The sequence below is a fragment of the Scardinius erythrophthalmus genome, assembly GCF_964197995.2.
Source record: "Scardinius erythrophthalmus genome assembly, chromosome: 12".
NCBI classification, from domain to species: domain Eukaryota; kingdom Metazoa; phylum Chordata; class Actinopteri; order Cypriniformes; family Leuciscidae; genus Scardinius; species Scardinius erythrophthalmus.
In genome coordinates, this window is record NC_138232.1 from 35,012,456 (window position 1) to 35,028,739 (window position 16,284).

The window sequence follows — 16,284 nt, forward strand, 5'->3', positions numbered from 1 at the left end:
TCAGACAAATTCACCTTCTTGTGTGATCAGTCACGTTCTGGATATTCTTGTTTCACAGAGGTGTGCATGCCTGTTCGTCTGCACGGATACTCCCTTGTGCTGCGCTTGGCAGGTTAGGCATATGCAGGGCTGATGTCATTTCTAATCATGTTTTTTTTTTTTTTTTTCAGGTTCACCATCAATGCTTCCATATGCCAGAAAATCTGACCGATGAATGAAGAAATCGATCACTTGTGCCAGTCTGTGTTTAAATTTTACATTTTTTCTTCTTTTTTTTTTTTACATTCATAAATGGCTTTTAATTGCTGTCTTTGTGTTGTTGTTGTCATACATTTTCATTTTAGCTAAAACAATATCACCAATAATGTGTTGTTATTATTATTGTTTTGCAACCAGTGCTATTTAGTTATTTTGTCACTTTTTTTGTAAACAATTTTGATTGGTCTGTAAATGTTCAGTTTATATTCTTTCTTTTTTTTACATGTTGTCCACAGAAAGCATTTAAGACTTTTGCACTTGAATTTGTGATTTTTTTTTTTTTTTTGGATGTCACTGTTTAAATGCACTGGTTGGACATGTTTTGTAAAATGTTTTATATTGCCTTTTTTATGGACGGTATTTCTATAAAAATCAATAAATATTTTAGTCTAAATTGAGATTTGTGTCATTTATATTAAAATACTAGGAGTAGCTCTTCTAAACGTATTCATTATATTTGTACTAAATTTAATGTGTGCTTTCAATTTTAACCCTCTGTTGCACCTCTTAGTAATAAACACTTTTTTTAAACTTTGCAAGCACATGATGAATAATAAAATGGTTAATAATGAAAGGAAGACTTTGAGTAAACCAATGAGAAGCGCTTTTTTGCTGTATGCAGGTAATGAAGCCTTTTTTACGCATTAATTTTGTCTGGACTTTTTCAGTAATGAGGACTGATTTATGCACGTTATCACAATGCACAAATCTTTCACGTGTCTGTAAAACACTGACACATCGTCGATTTTTTCCATAAATAATTAGTATTGGTCAACCTTTACGTCTGTCTGTGGGTTTTGCAAATATTTAACCAATGAAAAGTATGAACAAGAGCTTGAGACTAAACCTCGTAACTCCATTGGATCCTCAAACTTTCAGTCAAAACCTCAAAACTCCGCCCTGCTTCTGTGGCGCACGCACTTCGGACGGACGTCTCTGCTTGTTTACAATGCAAAGGTAAACGAAAAACGGATTGTTTGAATAAGTACTGCATTTTCTGTTCTCAGTATAATGTGGAGGATAGTATTCTAGCATTTGTCGACTCACAAGTAATGTCTAAAACTGAGCACCCACATACACACCATAGCTACAGTCCAGCCTCTGATGCGACCGTAATGACGAACAGAACACGTAACGTTAGGCCTAGATGTCCGGTATTCGCTGGTCAAAATCCTCGTTACTCCATTTGAGCTTGATTTTGGTAAAATGTTAATAATATAATGACGCATGCAAGTGTCTGACCATAAAAAAACCACTTTGACAACACGTGTTCAATTATTTAAAAAGTGTAAAGTGGTTAGTTTAGTGTTTTTTGTCCCCATTTGGCCATTTCATGAGGTAAATTATAGGGGGTCCCAAAAATGTATTTTGCCTATGTCACAATGTGAGGTAAATCCGCATGAGTGCATGAACGCCATCTGGATCCGACTGAAAAGTGAGTGATGTGCAGATCATTGATAGACATTTGTTAATACAGCGTGTGCGTTAATATCAAATTAATAATGATTCTCGCAACGGCCTGTTTCTTAACAGCGCGCGGCGACATGCCACTGCGCATGCGCTGAAATTACGGTCTGAATAGATGAAATGCAGACGAACAACTAATCGAATTGCGAAGTTTAAGGCACGTATTTACAGATCTTTTCCAAATCTGAAACCGGATTGTGGTTATTTGGTATTGATAAAAATGAGGAAACATGTTTTTTTATACTACTTTCTATAACGTTAGTGCTAGTATTAACTGCGTTACCACCGTGCTTGCAGCTGTAGTTCATCTCACGTTGAGCGTTTGATGTTGTTCATACCCCACCTTACACCAACTCATTTAACACATTGTAGTATAGCATATATCGTTGTTGTTTTTGATAAGGTGATATTGATGAAGAAAGGGGTTGGTGAAAATAGGGGGCGTTCAAGTCTCTCTTCAGAGCCCGGATAGCTCAGTCGGTAGAGCATCAGACTTTTAATCTGAGGGTCCAGGGTTCAAGTCCCTGTTCGGGCGGAAAAATTTTCGTTGCTTTTACTAGCGAAAAATGTATGTGGTCGTTTGATTTTCAACCCTGTAACTCTCGAATTGTGTAAAAACAATTAGATTTGTTCTAAAGAGGTTTGCATTCAAAATCATATCTATTTCTTTTTCTGAATCCGTTATGAAACCATTCTTGACCAGAAAATATAATGGCATCCCTAAATGCATTATTTACCCCATGGATGATTTTATTTTTGGCACAGTATTTGCACTTTTGACACTTTAAAAAAAATAATTGTCTGAAATTAAAATATACACAAACTATTAAATACATTTATTGATGCATTTTAAACTGTACAAAATGTAAATATACAACAGCCTAGAAAACTGAAAACGAAAGAAAATGAAAAATGCACAGCTGCAGTTGGTAGATTAGGTAAGGGCACAGAAGCATTTCACAGGCCAATTATTACAAACACATACCAGTATAAAGGTCAAGGGTCATGCACAATTTGCACCTTGAACAATCTCTATGCAAGCACGATGTATGCAAGCAGTGTGAGATATGAGAAATGCTGTAAGTTTAAGTGAAACAATGTACACTTTTGCTATTTTATGCATTGATGGTCTATGAACGAGATCCAACATCTTTGCAGTCACACAAAATTACACAAAGGTTAGTCAACTTTCTTTTAGCAGTTATGGGTTTGAGAATGGAAGGTGCAGCTGTCAATCACCCAAAAAAAGTGTCATGCACTTTTTGGGCAACTTCAGTGCCAAAAACAAGCCGGTCCTGAGGTATCTGGAATATATAATGCTTATCCTATAGACAGAAATATACAACTTCCTTTAAAACTGCATGTTTATAAAAACAAATCTGATTTGCCCACTGCCTTTGTGTCATCCTTTGCATCTGAAAAATGATAAAGTGCATTCTTGTTTGATATTGTGCAAATAATAAAACTTAAATAGCATGCATTATTTTTTACAGTGCCATGCTTGAGTGATCTTCAGTGGTTCCCCCCCTCACAGATATCTGGGATTGACAATAAAATCTAATTTTGCAAAGCGTTAAAGTTCATAATGGCACATTGCATGTTATAAATATTCCTTCTTCCTATCAAAACTATTCAAATTAGCTCAGAAATTCTAAGCACAAACTTCTAGCATCAACACGACCTGTACTTTTTGACGAGAACAGAAATGTCAAGGTCAACTGAGTGTAATCCTACTTGACAGTTTACTCAATGGGCTCATCGGAAGGCCAAGGACTTTCCTATTCACAATATAATGGCAAAAAAAAAAAAAAAATTACAGGATCAGTTTTGCACCTTTAATCAAGTGGATCAATATGTAAGATGTTTGAATCATTTAATATTTTGATGATGTACTAAGAACCATTGTAATGCATGTGAAATTTTAGTACGATGCCACAATGTGGCATAATGATCAAGCTTGGAATCTCGAGTTCTATCCAGGAGTGAATAATTATGACTTTTCCGATCACTGTCCAAAAGAAAATAGATGGTGTGAGTCTCTCTTGTGTACTTCATCGACGATATACCTGTTAAGTCACCTAGAAGAAAAAAAGAACACAGAAATAAACATTAGGAATCCAGCACAGATCAATGCTGCTTCCATGTGTGCCACACAAGCAGGGTTGCCAGGCCTGCGCAACTAAACTAGCCCAATGGCCAATCAAAATTAGCCCAGAGTGCATTTCTCCCAAATAACCCCCCCCAAAAAAAAAACCTTGGCAACAATTTAAAAGTAGCCCTGGAAACCCTGCAAGTCCTGAAAGGGTAGCCAAAACATTTTGATCGCCCCCTGGTGGCGCAGTATAGGTCATAAACCCCACCCTCTCCATGAAACGAATGGGACGTGAGCCAATGTCATTTTAGGAAGATCGAACTGACGTTTGTTTTTCTAATAAGTTTGGTTTTAGCTAATTGTGTGATGCTATAAAAAAGGGGTGTGGCATCATCACCAGTGGAATTCTTTCGGGAGTTTCGGTAAGAGGTTTAACAAGGTTTATCTTTTAATTTTCCATAACTGATTTTTTGTTTCGCATTGACCAAATGAGTTGTTTAAAAAGTTCAGGGGTGTGTGCTTGCAATTGAGTCTGCGGGGGTATGGGCAAGACCTTGATACCGAGGCTCCACCTACCAATCACTACTGCGCATACTTTGGCTCCAAATGATGTCATCAGCCCAAGATGGCAGTGGCTATTTCGGTGACATTTTGGTTTACAGTCTATGGTTATACCTTATGGATGTGTGGCGGTTGATCATCCTCAGCCCCCTCCTCGGGCACTGGGTCGTGATGCCGGCCTATTTGGTTCTCCTCAGACCAGCCGCCCATAGGCATACGAGGTGTCCTCTGGACTCGAAAGCTTCCAGAAGCAGGATCTGCGGGAGACATAGATTGTCGCTCATGTAAAGACTGTGGAGGGGTCGTATTTTCGTTCTTGTGATCTGCGAACAGTCATTTCTAGTACCTGAGGTTCCGTCGAAGCGTCGCTGGCTGCCGCTGTGATGTGCTGCCCCCTGCTGGTGTGAGCTGGTGGCACTAGGGAAAGTGCTGGAACGAGGGAAGTTGCGAGCAGCTTCCATGTCTTCATTGACACTCTCACTGCTCTCGTCACTCTCCTGTCTGTGCCAGGTGTGTCGAGACAGCTCACCTCGCGATTGCTGCTTATGCATCTACATACACATTCGATATAGTTACTAATCTTCAGGTGCGGACTACAGACTGACATTTTTCAACAGAACCAGACAATCACAAACGCTTTTGGTTAATTGGTTGATTTGGATGGATTAGTAAAGGAAAAGCAGAGAACAATGCTAATTGAAGCTTCTGCTAAATTCCATACATGTAGAATCAATAGATTTTTGTTGCTTTACCTCATGAATGTAGAGAGCATGGATGCTCATCTCTGTGGAAGCGTATTCTGATAGGATCATACTGGTTAGCTGGCCTTCCCAGGCACTACTGCCAGAGCTGATGGTACGGGCGTCAGTGCTAGACAAGGACAATCCAAGAGGTAAGAGGGAGAACAAATGAACGATATAATGATAGTCAAATAATTTTTACACAGACAGGGACAATTTAAAAATATATTGGCATTAAAAAGTTTGGAATAGATGAAAAAATTATGTTTTTGAAAAAAGTCTCTTGTACTCACCAAGGCTGCATTTATTTGATACAAAATAAAAAAATGTAATATGAAATATTATTACACTTTATTCTATTTTAATATATTTTAAAATGTTACTTATTCCCGGTGATGCAAAGCTGAGTTTTCAGCATCAATATTGCATCATTGTCACGTGATCCTTCATAAATCATTCTAAAATGCTGATTTGGTGCTCAGAAACATTTCTTATTATTGTCAACAAACAGCTTAATATTTTTGTGGAAACCATGATGCATTGTTTTTCAGTATTATTTGAAGAGCAGCATGTATTTGAAATAGAAATCTTTTGTAGCATTAAAAATGTATTTACTGCCACTTTTAATCAAATTAATGCACCCTTGCTGAATGAAAGTATTTATGTATTATTTTTTTAAATAATACTGACCCCAAAATTTTGAACAATAGCATATACAGATCACCAATTCTGAAATTGTAAATGTGTGGTTGTCATTGTATCTAAATGTTTTGTCAAAATTGCTATTTTAAAAAATTATGTGATTCTATCAAGCTGTATTAATTTGGCTTCCCTCTTAATAAGAAATCCTTAAGAAAAAAAAACCTTAACCGGACTCAATCACAAATAATTGCGCACACATTTTCTCAACAGGTGTGTATGTACATAAATTGTAACTCTTATCTAAATTTTTAAAGCGCATTCCACACAACAAAATGTCTAGTGTGCCATTCAGAAAATCAATTAAAACACAATTAATGTCCTTAATTTAGGCTTAGAATACACAAGAAAAGAAAAGAAAAATTAAAACTGAATAAGTATATAATTATTAATAATAATATTTTATAACAACACATGACTATTATTATATCATATAGGGTATGTTAATGATTATATTACACTTTAATTGAATCATTACCCAGAGCCTGTCATTGCTCGTCCAGTCACCACAGCTGGATGGTCCTGTCGCGGCAGTCTGGCGGATGGGTAGCTGCCTCGGAGGTGTAGACTCGTGCTGACCGGAGAGAGGGATCGGAGGGCGGAAGCTCCCTCACTCACTCCAATGGACACAGGATTGATGGAGCCCTCTCGACCCAGATGCAGCGAGGCCAGGGAAGGGGGTCCTATCAGGAGATTTGCAATAAGACTGCGAGGCTGAAATAAAAAAAGAACCAAAATTAGATCTTTTTAAAAAAAGAATCCATCCAGTTATTTGTATAATCATATTGTATTTGAATTTAAAAGTGGGTTTTCTACTTGGTCCATTTTTCAATCATAGTGCCTAATATGAAGTATTAATAAAAGATATTATATCATATTAAATGTAATAATCTGATAGCTGTTGGCCGTCCAGTCATTTGAATACCTCTGAATCAGACTGTAGTGAATGGGTTGATTGAAAGACAGGATTCTCTGCTATGATTCCCTGCTGTCCTCCGGCGGCCTCGCGGTGCACCTTCTCTTTCAGAAGACTGATGAAATGTGTGCTCTCCCGAGGGGGCTGCCAGTGTGGATTTGTGATCGCAAAGTGCATGAGTGACAGTTCTGTCTTCCCATCTTCTGCCTGCTGATAGATGGAGGCCTCTGTTTTCCCAGCAGACATCCACTGTAGTGGACCAAAAACAACATCAGAGTCAGCAATAAAGAGAGAACTAGGATGATACAAAAGCACAAAAATGAAACTAAGTGGAAATAAAAAAAAGTTTCACTTACTGCAGGATGACCATGTTGACGGACATCCATCTGTGCAAAAGAGCAAGTATCACCCACACCGACCACATCCACAGTAAAGTTTCGGAAAAAATCTATGATCTCCAGAGATTTGCGGCGCAAGCAGAAAATGAGAATGAAGGGAGTGATGACAGGACTCAAAAGCTCCTCAAGAATAAACACCTACAAAAACAAGAGATCAATGAAATGAAAATCTATTTTCTAACTCCATGTTATTGATTGAATTTCATTTTTTTATTTTTTTCTACACAATTTTTTATCAAAATGTCAAAACTCAATCATCTGGTCTGGTCTTCAATGATTGCCAAAGTTAGTGTTAACTGAGGTTAATTTATTAATTTGATTAATTATTTAACTGCTTGATTATTTATTAATCACGTTCAGAAGGGGACTCAACAAAACTTCCAAAACGTAATTTGCTAGTCTGGCTATCACCAGACCAAGCTCAATCTTTGAAGAACATTAGTCTAGGGAGTCTGAGATTCTGGTCTGGGGAGTCTGCTCTGTATTTTCTACTGCACAAGAGGCGTGATCAACGGGCATAGTTCAAATGACTCTGTATGCAATTGGATAGTTCTTCAACCAATCAGATCAACGATCCAGGTGACGTACTTTGCAGTGAAAACACCAGGCAGGAAACGTGTCAACAAAGTGTTGGTTTGGAGCACAGATCAGTGGTTTGCAGAAGCTGCAATGGCATAGAGCGATTTTTGCAGGTTGTGCAAAAAAAAACATGAAAGTGAGTGGTATTTACACCCACTGGAGCGATTTGTTTGCTAAACCAAAGAAGCCACTTAGCATCGTCGAGGTGGAATTGGATTGGATTAAACCCACTAATAGCGCGCCAGGTGGATAAGCCAGTTTGTGATTGGTCCCCGCAAATAATTTGTAACGGAAGCAGGACAGAAGAATGTACAGGTTTCCAGCCAGAGCTGCAGGGCGAAATCAAATCGCCAGCAGATCGGGCTGGATTTACCCAGTCTAGTCATGTGCACTATTTAAATGCCATTATCGTCACCATAATCGTGTCTTGACTCTGTAATGTATATAGCATGTTGTGTATCAAAGACTAAAATGAAATTTTTGGCCCTTTTGATTTTTATTTTAGTTACAAAGTTATAAAACTGTAATTATGTTTCTCCAAATGTAATTTTTATTTCAGTTAACAAAAATGTGATCGTTTTGTTTTCATTAACAATAATAACACACTGGTGTTGGGTGCAAATAGAAGAATTTCTTTAACTGCTGCATGACTTACAGCCTTGTACTGAAAGAGCTGTGCGAACTCGTCTCTGGTCTCATAGCGGTGGGCATTACCCTGCCAATGATCAGGCATGTAGTGAATCTGTGCCAGAATCACTTTAAGCAGCTGCTCTGGACAGAACACCATATGCTTGTCTGGGATAAATGACCTGGGGCAGAAAAAGGAGAAAAGAATGAGCACAAAACTGTTCAAAGTCAAATCTCGCCAGTAAATAAGTAGGACAAAAATGTCCAAAGACTTGGTTCAAGTGATCTCTTTAATCTTGGTCACTCTTAGCTGTAAAATACTATATTTTCCTCTCTTTGCGCACCTGCAGACTGTGATGCCGACCCCAAGTAATGTGATACTGCTGAGCACGTGCTCCACAGCCAATACATCTTCATCATAAATAGTCAAAGCAATCAAAACCGCAAGTATGGAGCCAGCAAAGAATGCCACGTTCTTGGCCACCACCGTCAGTAGTGGTGACATGAAGCAGTTCATGTACTTCGAGGAGGCCTTGTAGCCCTTGCTGAGGCGCGACATCAGCTCATGGTCTAGTTCATTGAAGTGTCTGAGGTAAAAACGGCCATACAGAGACCAACATCGAGCACCCAGGCTTCCCGGCTCACGCTTGATCACCTCAGTGTAGCTGAAGAACGCGTAGAGAATCTGCCAAATCAGGATAACTGGACACAAGAGAAGGTTGGCGATTCCAATCCACAAGATCCGTGAGCTCAGGCGATCTGCTAGCTCTAAACGGTTCCCTCCTCGTTTGTACTCTGACTTCAAACTCCACTCGTTTTCAAAAAGAGATCCAGGGCCCCAGAAGAAAATCAGCTCAAAGTTATACTTGAGGCCACGGGTGTAAAAAACAGTGTCGCCCAGCAGAGGCAAACGAAAGCGCACAGGAAGAAGTGACTTATTGACCATAGCGACCATGTAGTTTTTGAATCGCAGTATGCGATGGTAGATGTCAAGCTCTGTCAGTTCTTTTTTGTGGATGCAAATCTGGTGCTCCTTCTGTATCTCAACAATCCTTGCCTGCACCTCCTGCCAGGTAAAATAAGGAAGGTCCGCCTACCAAAAGAAAAGGGCTGATTAAACATTTAAATAGGCTGAATAATAGAATTTCATCAGTTCCTCTGGTACGTTTTCTCTAAAAATTATCAGCAATTTAAGTGGCTTACTGGCATCAAGAAGACAGCAAGAACTCATAAAAGTGGAGTGTGCATGCTTTCTTCCAGTGCTGTCTGTTAGAACCAAAACGGTTTAGAAAATGTGCTATAGTGAGTTAGCAGAAAAGCTCACCGTGGACATTTTTAGGGCATTAATGTAAAACGATCTGATCTCCCAGTAGCAACAGATGTTGTAGAAGAACTTGACGAGACGGTGGAGCCAAAAGACCCCTGATATGATAAGGATGAAGATGACCGAAACATTGTCACGGATCCTAAAACATACGTTGACAAAGGATGGTGTGATTTATGATGGATTATACTGAAACAGTAGTAAGACGCAATAACATTAACGCCACATTAGTGACATTTAATATAGAAAATATACCGAGCACTGCACTCGTCCACTGGTAGAAATGCATCGGGCAGCGTAACCTTTGAGGAATCAGTGTGATTAACAAACTTGTTGGCAAAAAGGATGTCATAGTCCACACAGTTAGCCAGGAACACTGTGAATGCCACCACAAACACCAGTTGCCTAGAAAAATAAGTGGAAAAATGACATGACAATTCAGAAGGGTAAATTAATGTGATCACTGATCTGTTGTTAACAGACAATACTTATTTGTCCAATCACTTTACACAAAAATGTCATGTTTAATAAATGAATTGATACTTACACAAGCTCAAATATTTCACCCAGCAGCATACAAGTAAATCCATTCTTCTGGTGTAGATTATAGACTTATTAAATGTTAAGAAAAATATAAGACATGTTGACTGTAATTACTAATTTTAGGTCAATCTACTTGATCTAACATTTGAAAATCTATTTAACCCATAAACAAGCAATTCATTTCAGTGTGCAAAGGATATTCTCTGGAAGAAAAGGTCTAGATTTTCAATGTGGTGCCACGGAGCTGCAATAAACAAATGTATTTATTAAAAATGGAAAAACAACATGGAAAGATTTAGTTCTAGTGTCTATGGTAAGAACCCTGTGCATATCCGTTGCTCATTTAACCCACATCAAGGGTTAGTTCATCCAAAAATGAAAATTCTGTCATTATTTACTCATCCTCATGTCATTCCAATCCCTTAAGACTTCCATTCATCTTCAGAACACAAATGAAGATCTTTTTAATGAAATCGGAGAGATTTCTGTCCCTCCATTGACAGCCTATGCAACTACCACTTTCAAGTCCCAGAAAGGTAGTAAAGACATCATTAAAGTAATCCATGTGACTCCAGTGGCTTTATGAAACCACGCGAGTATGCGTTGTGGTACAACCGTGTTGGAGATTAATATGTTGAATAAATAAAGCACTTTTAATCTGTCGATTGTGTTATATTATGTTTATACTGCTATATAACAAATTTATTTATTTTTATATTTTACAAATGTAATATATTGTTATCAAAAGTATTTGTTTATTTAAATCACAATTTTGTTTATTTAGTTTATTACTAACTATTTTTATCACTTCTTTATTTTTATATTTTTTACACTACTTTTCTCTAACCTCTTCCACAGACCCCTAGCACTCCATTGTGGCTCCCTGGGAATCCCCGGACCCCAGTTTGAAAACCCCTTATTTAAAGCAAGGTTGCCAAAAGAATAAAAGCATATGATTCTGTCATACAGTAGACATACACACTATATGGCACTGTTGCTTTATTTAAATTATTGTGGATCTTACATTTGGATCCCTCTGGAACATGCACCAGTAGATTCTCTTCTCCGGGAGGGGAGTCGCTGTAGGACGCCTCCAGGCGCTGGTACTCTGTATCAAAGTGGGCCATCCCGCTGTCAGACCCCAAATCTCCTGTCACACGCGATCCCTTCTAGTGCCTCTGGATTAAAAGAACACTTATTATAAGCAACCCACTGGGGTACGACACAAAACATGATAGAATAAGTGTGGTCTAATTTGTCTTTTCAGGTCATTCAAGTATATATAAACGTGACAGGCTGCACTTAAAAAATGCCCAGCCCACAAAAACATCATTGCGCAACAGCAGTGGGCCCACGCTCATTATATGATTCACGGTATAATAAACCAATAAAATAACACACTCACCAAAATATATTATGTTTAAATCACTGGATTTTGTTGCCATTACGTAAGCAGTTTTAAAACAAGTGCTGGACTAGTTTGACAGCTTTGTCAAATATGCCAACCTCTCAGAAAAACACAATGATATCTGAAGGAACGTCTCTGCATTTAAAAATATAACACGGTTTATTACAAGATCAACTCTTACCTTGTACCTCCCTCCATTTCATTTATGAAACCAAAAGGACTACCGGACCAATTCTGCTCTTCCTATAGATGAAAGCGCAAAAAACATAAACACATTCAGTCCATTCTTGCAAAAGGCACAAAACAAAGCACAGTCGCATAGTCTCCTTTAGAAGGCTTATATATTATCCTTAAATGACTTTTAATACTTTGCTTAAAATAGCTAATGTGTGTTATTATCCATGGCAGGAGGCAACCAGCTATTTATTTATGTCAACAGAAGCCTGAGGAAAATATGAGATGCGCGTCACATTGAGAAACACCTACCACCTATGCAGCAACAAACAGGCGATTCGTTATTCAGAAATATTATTTGGATGAAATCTTACCTCATTCGAATGTGAGCAGCGGTGATTTATGATTCGCACCCTGCTATAAATGCCAAGTTCTCTTTTGTTTTCCAATTTGAAGCATTTTTGGTTTCGATTCTGACGCACGGTATGGAGGCCGCGTCCACTGTGTGACACATTTGCTGTCCAATCAGAAGCAGGTTTTCGGTGTAAACGAGCCAATGGTATTAGGAGGCGGGTCTTCTTTCAGATAATACCGCAAACAACATCCATCTCAATAACCCAGAATAAATACACAGAAATAATTAATCGCACCTGAATATTTAAATTACACTGAGGGTTAAACATTGAAAAGTGATTAATCATAGTTGGTTGTATTTTACAGGACAACAAATTAAGCATTTTGCAGAATGTTTTGAGGGAACAAGAAACAACAGAGATGATAAGGTTATCAAGCAGTTCAAAAAAAGTGCCGAAATTTTGGTCATGTTTACACTATACAATGGCTCCACCTTGTGACTAGTTGTTATATGGAAAAATAACTGAATGGAACAATGTCTGCTTAAATCATTTTAAGCCTGCAGTGATATGATTTTAGAAAAAGGCCAATATTTAGATAGGCCTACTGTCAAGCTTTGTTGCATACTAACTGCAGAATAAATGCATTGTGAAATGATTTAAATCGCAAAGTGTAGCCTATACGGGTGGTACAGAAGAAAAAGTGCTTATCTAATGGACTAGGACAAAGGTAAAATTAATGTGTTTCTTTATTGGCTCATTGCTGAAACTAAGGATTATGGTACAGAGGATTATGGAAAGAGTCAGAGTATAAATATGTTGTGCACTCTCTGTCATGGTAGGCTATTCATGATGTATTCAAAAGGACAGAACAATGATCAAAAAAATGCCCTCATCACATTTACAAGAAAGCTATTATAGAATGTAAGATAGTGGTACAATTGTAAAACAATTAAAAATCAAATCAACATGTATTTATAAAGCACCTTAAAAAACACAGAGTGTACCAAAGTGCAGTACAACTTCAAAGGAATTAAATAAAACACAATTGTTACTTTTGATATCAAAATATGTTTTTGAGTAGCCTAGGTGTTAAATAACTGAAATAACATCCCCATAGTGTCTGTAAACAGTAAAATAAAGTTTGTGTGCTTGTTTGTTTAGCAAGTCATAAGACGCTTTCAGTTAATAATTTTGCATCTACACTTCAGTATTTAGCTAATCAGAACTGGCCGGTGATTTCTCCCCGTCAATAATTTTGCGCGTTCACAGCGAGCAGTCCATATACGGCAAGCCGGAAGTAAAAAAAAAAAAAAAAAAGTTTACGATTTCTCATCTGTCAACAACCCTTTATACAGCCAAATATTCTTTCAGGAAAATGAAGACGGAGGAAAACAAAGAAGCCAAAAGGCGTCAAGAACAAAAAAAAAAAAAAAAAAAAAAAAAAAAACAAGACGAGTATCTTAAGCCTATGTCGGTAAAGCTTTTTGTCGCTGGAGGGAGCTGAGAGCTACTGGAAACAGATACACCCTACAAGCTTCCTTTGCTTTTGATCGACAGGTAAAAAATACCATGGTTATGCGTAAAAGCTGTCTGTTTCTTCAGAAATCTGGTCTTCATCAACTTTTGGTACACACAAACAACAATAAATTTGAAATATGCATACAATTTCTACCTAAATATATTGCATAATAAAACAAATTGGACACAAGTCAATTCTTTCAGTTGATAAACTGTTAAAGTCGGCAAAAAATGGAAATTGCGATATTATTTTCTTCCCTATATTGTGACGTATATCCGAGTGAAATGGAAATTGTCCCGCCTTCACGCCAGTAAATACGTCATTAGAGAAGAGATCTGTCGATAACAGATTATGAGGGCACATGAATAAAAATTATTTGCACGGATAAACCATTTATAATAAATACTGCAATACTGCATAAAGATAATAATTGTCCATATGGTTTTCATAGTGATTCATAATAATTATAACAATAATAATAATAATTGTATGAATAGAGGGCACGTCTAAGCCTGGTCTAGAACGGCTAACATTGTGTACAGCAACATGGCAAGTAGCCTACTCTATAAAAACTCAACTGGGTCAGAAAAATTGCATTACTTGATAACATGTAGTGGTGTATGTGGTGTACCAGTTACCAGTTACCAACATTTAACACACAAGATGAAAAACAGGATTTATGATTGTGGTTTTATTTCAGCATGCTTGCCCATGTTGACCTTTGCATGCATTAGTGATATTGAGGACTGATTCAGATGAAATTCTGTCATACTGGGATTGACCGGAGGAAGGAAGGGAAACATGATAAGTGGAGACCCCTCTTACTCAGAGATGAAGTCATTCCTCTGGGGATCCTTAATTAAATTGAACTGCTGCTGGAACCATATTCATCTATACACACACATTCTCTATACTGCCTCTGTTGTAAACCATATAGGAGCATTGTACAGTTTTTCAATATTTTCCCTAAGCATTAAGAGGGGACTTGTAAGACTGCATAAACATTACATTTCAGCCATAATATATCCTGTGTGTTTTTATGCGGTATTACTATGTTGATATTGTCATATAGAATGATATGATTATAAATAACTTTATAATGCACAAGGTGCATAAACAGCACATCACATAAAAGCACATCAAAAGTTAGTGAAAGTGTCATGAAAGTCCCAACTGATCCTCACAGTGCTTATACTTTTGAGTTTTCAGCTCATAGCAAATATAAATTTATGAATATGGTACAGACTAACATAAATAATATGTTTATACAGAAAACAACGTCATTTTCATTCCGTATTCAGAAAAATCGATGTAAAAGCAAAATTGTTCACACAGCACTGAATTTATAAATGCATGACCAAAGTGTATACAAGTTAGTGTATACAATACAAAAACAAATAGATTTAGTTAAAAAAAACTTCTTTAAAAAAAAAGAAAAATTAATGTTTTCATCTTCATCAGGATAAAATCAATGGATCTTTGTTTTTTACATTAGTTATGAGATAAGGAACCATCTTCCAAAGAACATCTTTAACCATTCTGATCATTTGTTCAATAACATCTTACATTCTGCACAATCTCTATCCGGTCTCTTTCTACTTTATCTCATCTCTATTTTAAGATGCTGTGTTGCATCAATATATTAAACATATTATTTGCATATTACGTAAATATACATGTACTGATTTTGAGCTATTGTTGGTCTTAACAGTTATTAGAAATTAGTTTTCTTATTTCTTAGTGAACTGTAACTATGAATATGGACTAGTGAAACTGAAAAAATAATACAACCCACTACTGCATTACTTAATAGCAAATGAAAAATAAATGCTTGTAACATGAAAATAGATACAGTGCTATCTGGTTTGATGCCCTTCTCTCTGATGCAGGTCTTGAAGAAGCTGGATCTGAAGACACACATGTATTCATTTCCTGTAGTCCGTGCTTCAGTCTGGAGAGCAGTGTGTGCATGTTTGTGAGGGAGAGATATGCTTTATGGCACAGGGCTTGACTGTGTTATGCTTCAGACATTTTCATATTAAGGATTGTAGAGGATCAAGGTGCACACATAAATTTAGGACAAGCATCATTTTCTGTATTGAGGGATAATAGAATAGAGAGTGTATGCTGGGGGGCAGATTCCTTTTTTTTTTTTTTTTTGAAATATTGGATAATTTTGGATTTGGCATGGGAATGTGAGGGAAGCCATGCTGAAGTGTGTGTCTTTATTTTTGTAGTTATCTTATAGCTGTGGTTTATAACAATTTGAAGATGGAAAGCTTCAGCATCTTTAATGGCAAGAGCTGGAAGGGAATGTATTCTAACATTCCCAATAAATAGATTAGAAGACAGGTTTGTTGATATATTCACAGCGGAATCACACACTCTCTGTGTTTATAGTGCTTCATAAATGAATGAAATCATAAATCCATTCACTTTCTGTTTGCAATCCTTTCAAATCTTGAGATGATCCGAGGATTCTAAACTTGATTCCTTTCTTGTAGCTCTCTGTAAAAACAATAAACATATTCACTTTCCCATGGATGTTCTTCCTGTGGACCGGTTATAGTTTCAGATCACACACATATTCTCTAATGCAACCCAAAATTGAGGGCAGTGAGAC

The 16,284-nt window shown here is 37.2% G+C and overlaps 2 protein-coding genes across 4 annotated transcripts in view; one reads left to right on the forward strand and one right to left on the reverse strand.

Annotated features, from left to right (window-relative positions):
• Positions 1-655, forward strand: part of pcnt (pericentrin) — a 53,881-nt gene extending 53,226 nt beyond the window's left edge. For all 3 annotated transcript variants that reach the window (XM_081381191.1, XM_081381190.1, XM_081381192.1), the window contains one exon: positions 171-655. Coding sequence is in view for 2 of the 3 variants with exons in the window: in XM_081381190.1 (XP_081237316.1) it covers positions 171-214 (44 nt within the window). In the remaining variant the exon portion in view is untranslated. The remainder of the gene's footprint in view (positions 1-170) is intronic.
• Positions 656-2,546: 1,891 nt separating this feature from the next.
• On the reverse strand, positions 2,547-12,289 carry atg9a (ATG9 autophagy related 9 homolog A). Its single transcript, XM_081381389.1, has 16 exons — positions 12,161-12,289; positions 11,794-11,855; positions 11,229-11,382; positions 10,405-10,448; positions 10,209-10,273; positions 9,917-10,066; positions 9,662-9,803; positions 8,682-9,430; positions 8,366-8,519; positions 7,090-7,269; positions 6,743-6,982; positions 6,296-6,531; positions 5,131-5,248; positions 4,725-4,929; positions 4,493-4,635; positions 2,547-3,803 (listed from the first exon to the last, which is right to left on the reverse strand). The coding sequence occupies exons 3-16, from the start codon at positions 11,329-11,331 to the stop codon at positions 3,795-3,797; spliced, it is 2,538 nt and encodes an 845-aa protein (XP_081237515.1). The 5' UTR covers positions 11,332-11,382; positions 11,794-11,855; positions 12,161-12,289; the 3' UTR covers positions 2,547-3,794.
• Between the last annotated feature and the right edge of the window lie 3,995 nt (positions 12,290-16,284).

What these genes read in the sequence shown, in the direction of transcription:
- atg9a (XM_081381389.1), bottom strand. Translation starts at nt 11,331, where the DNA reads ATGGCCCACTTTGATACAGAGTACCAGCGCCTGGAGGCGTCCTACAGC. An exon ending in GTCAACATGGTCATCCTGCA is followed by an intron (nt 6,983 to 7,089) that starts GTAAGTGAAACT and finishes GGTCCACTACAG; the next exon opens with TGGATGTCTGCTGGGAAAAC. An exon ending in CACTACAGTCTGATTCAGAG is followed by an intron (nt 6,532 to 6,742) that starts GTATTCAAATGA and finishes TTTTTATTTCAG; the next exon opens with CCTCGCAGTCTTATTGCAAA.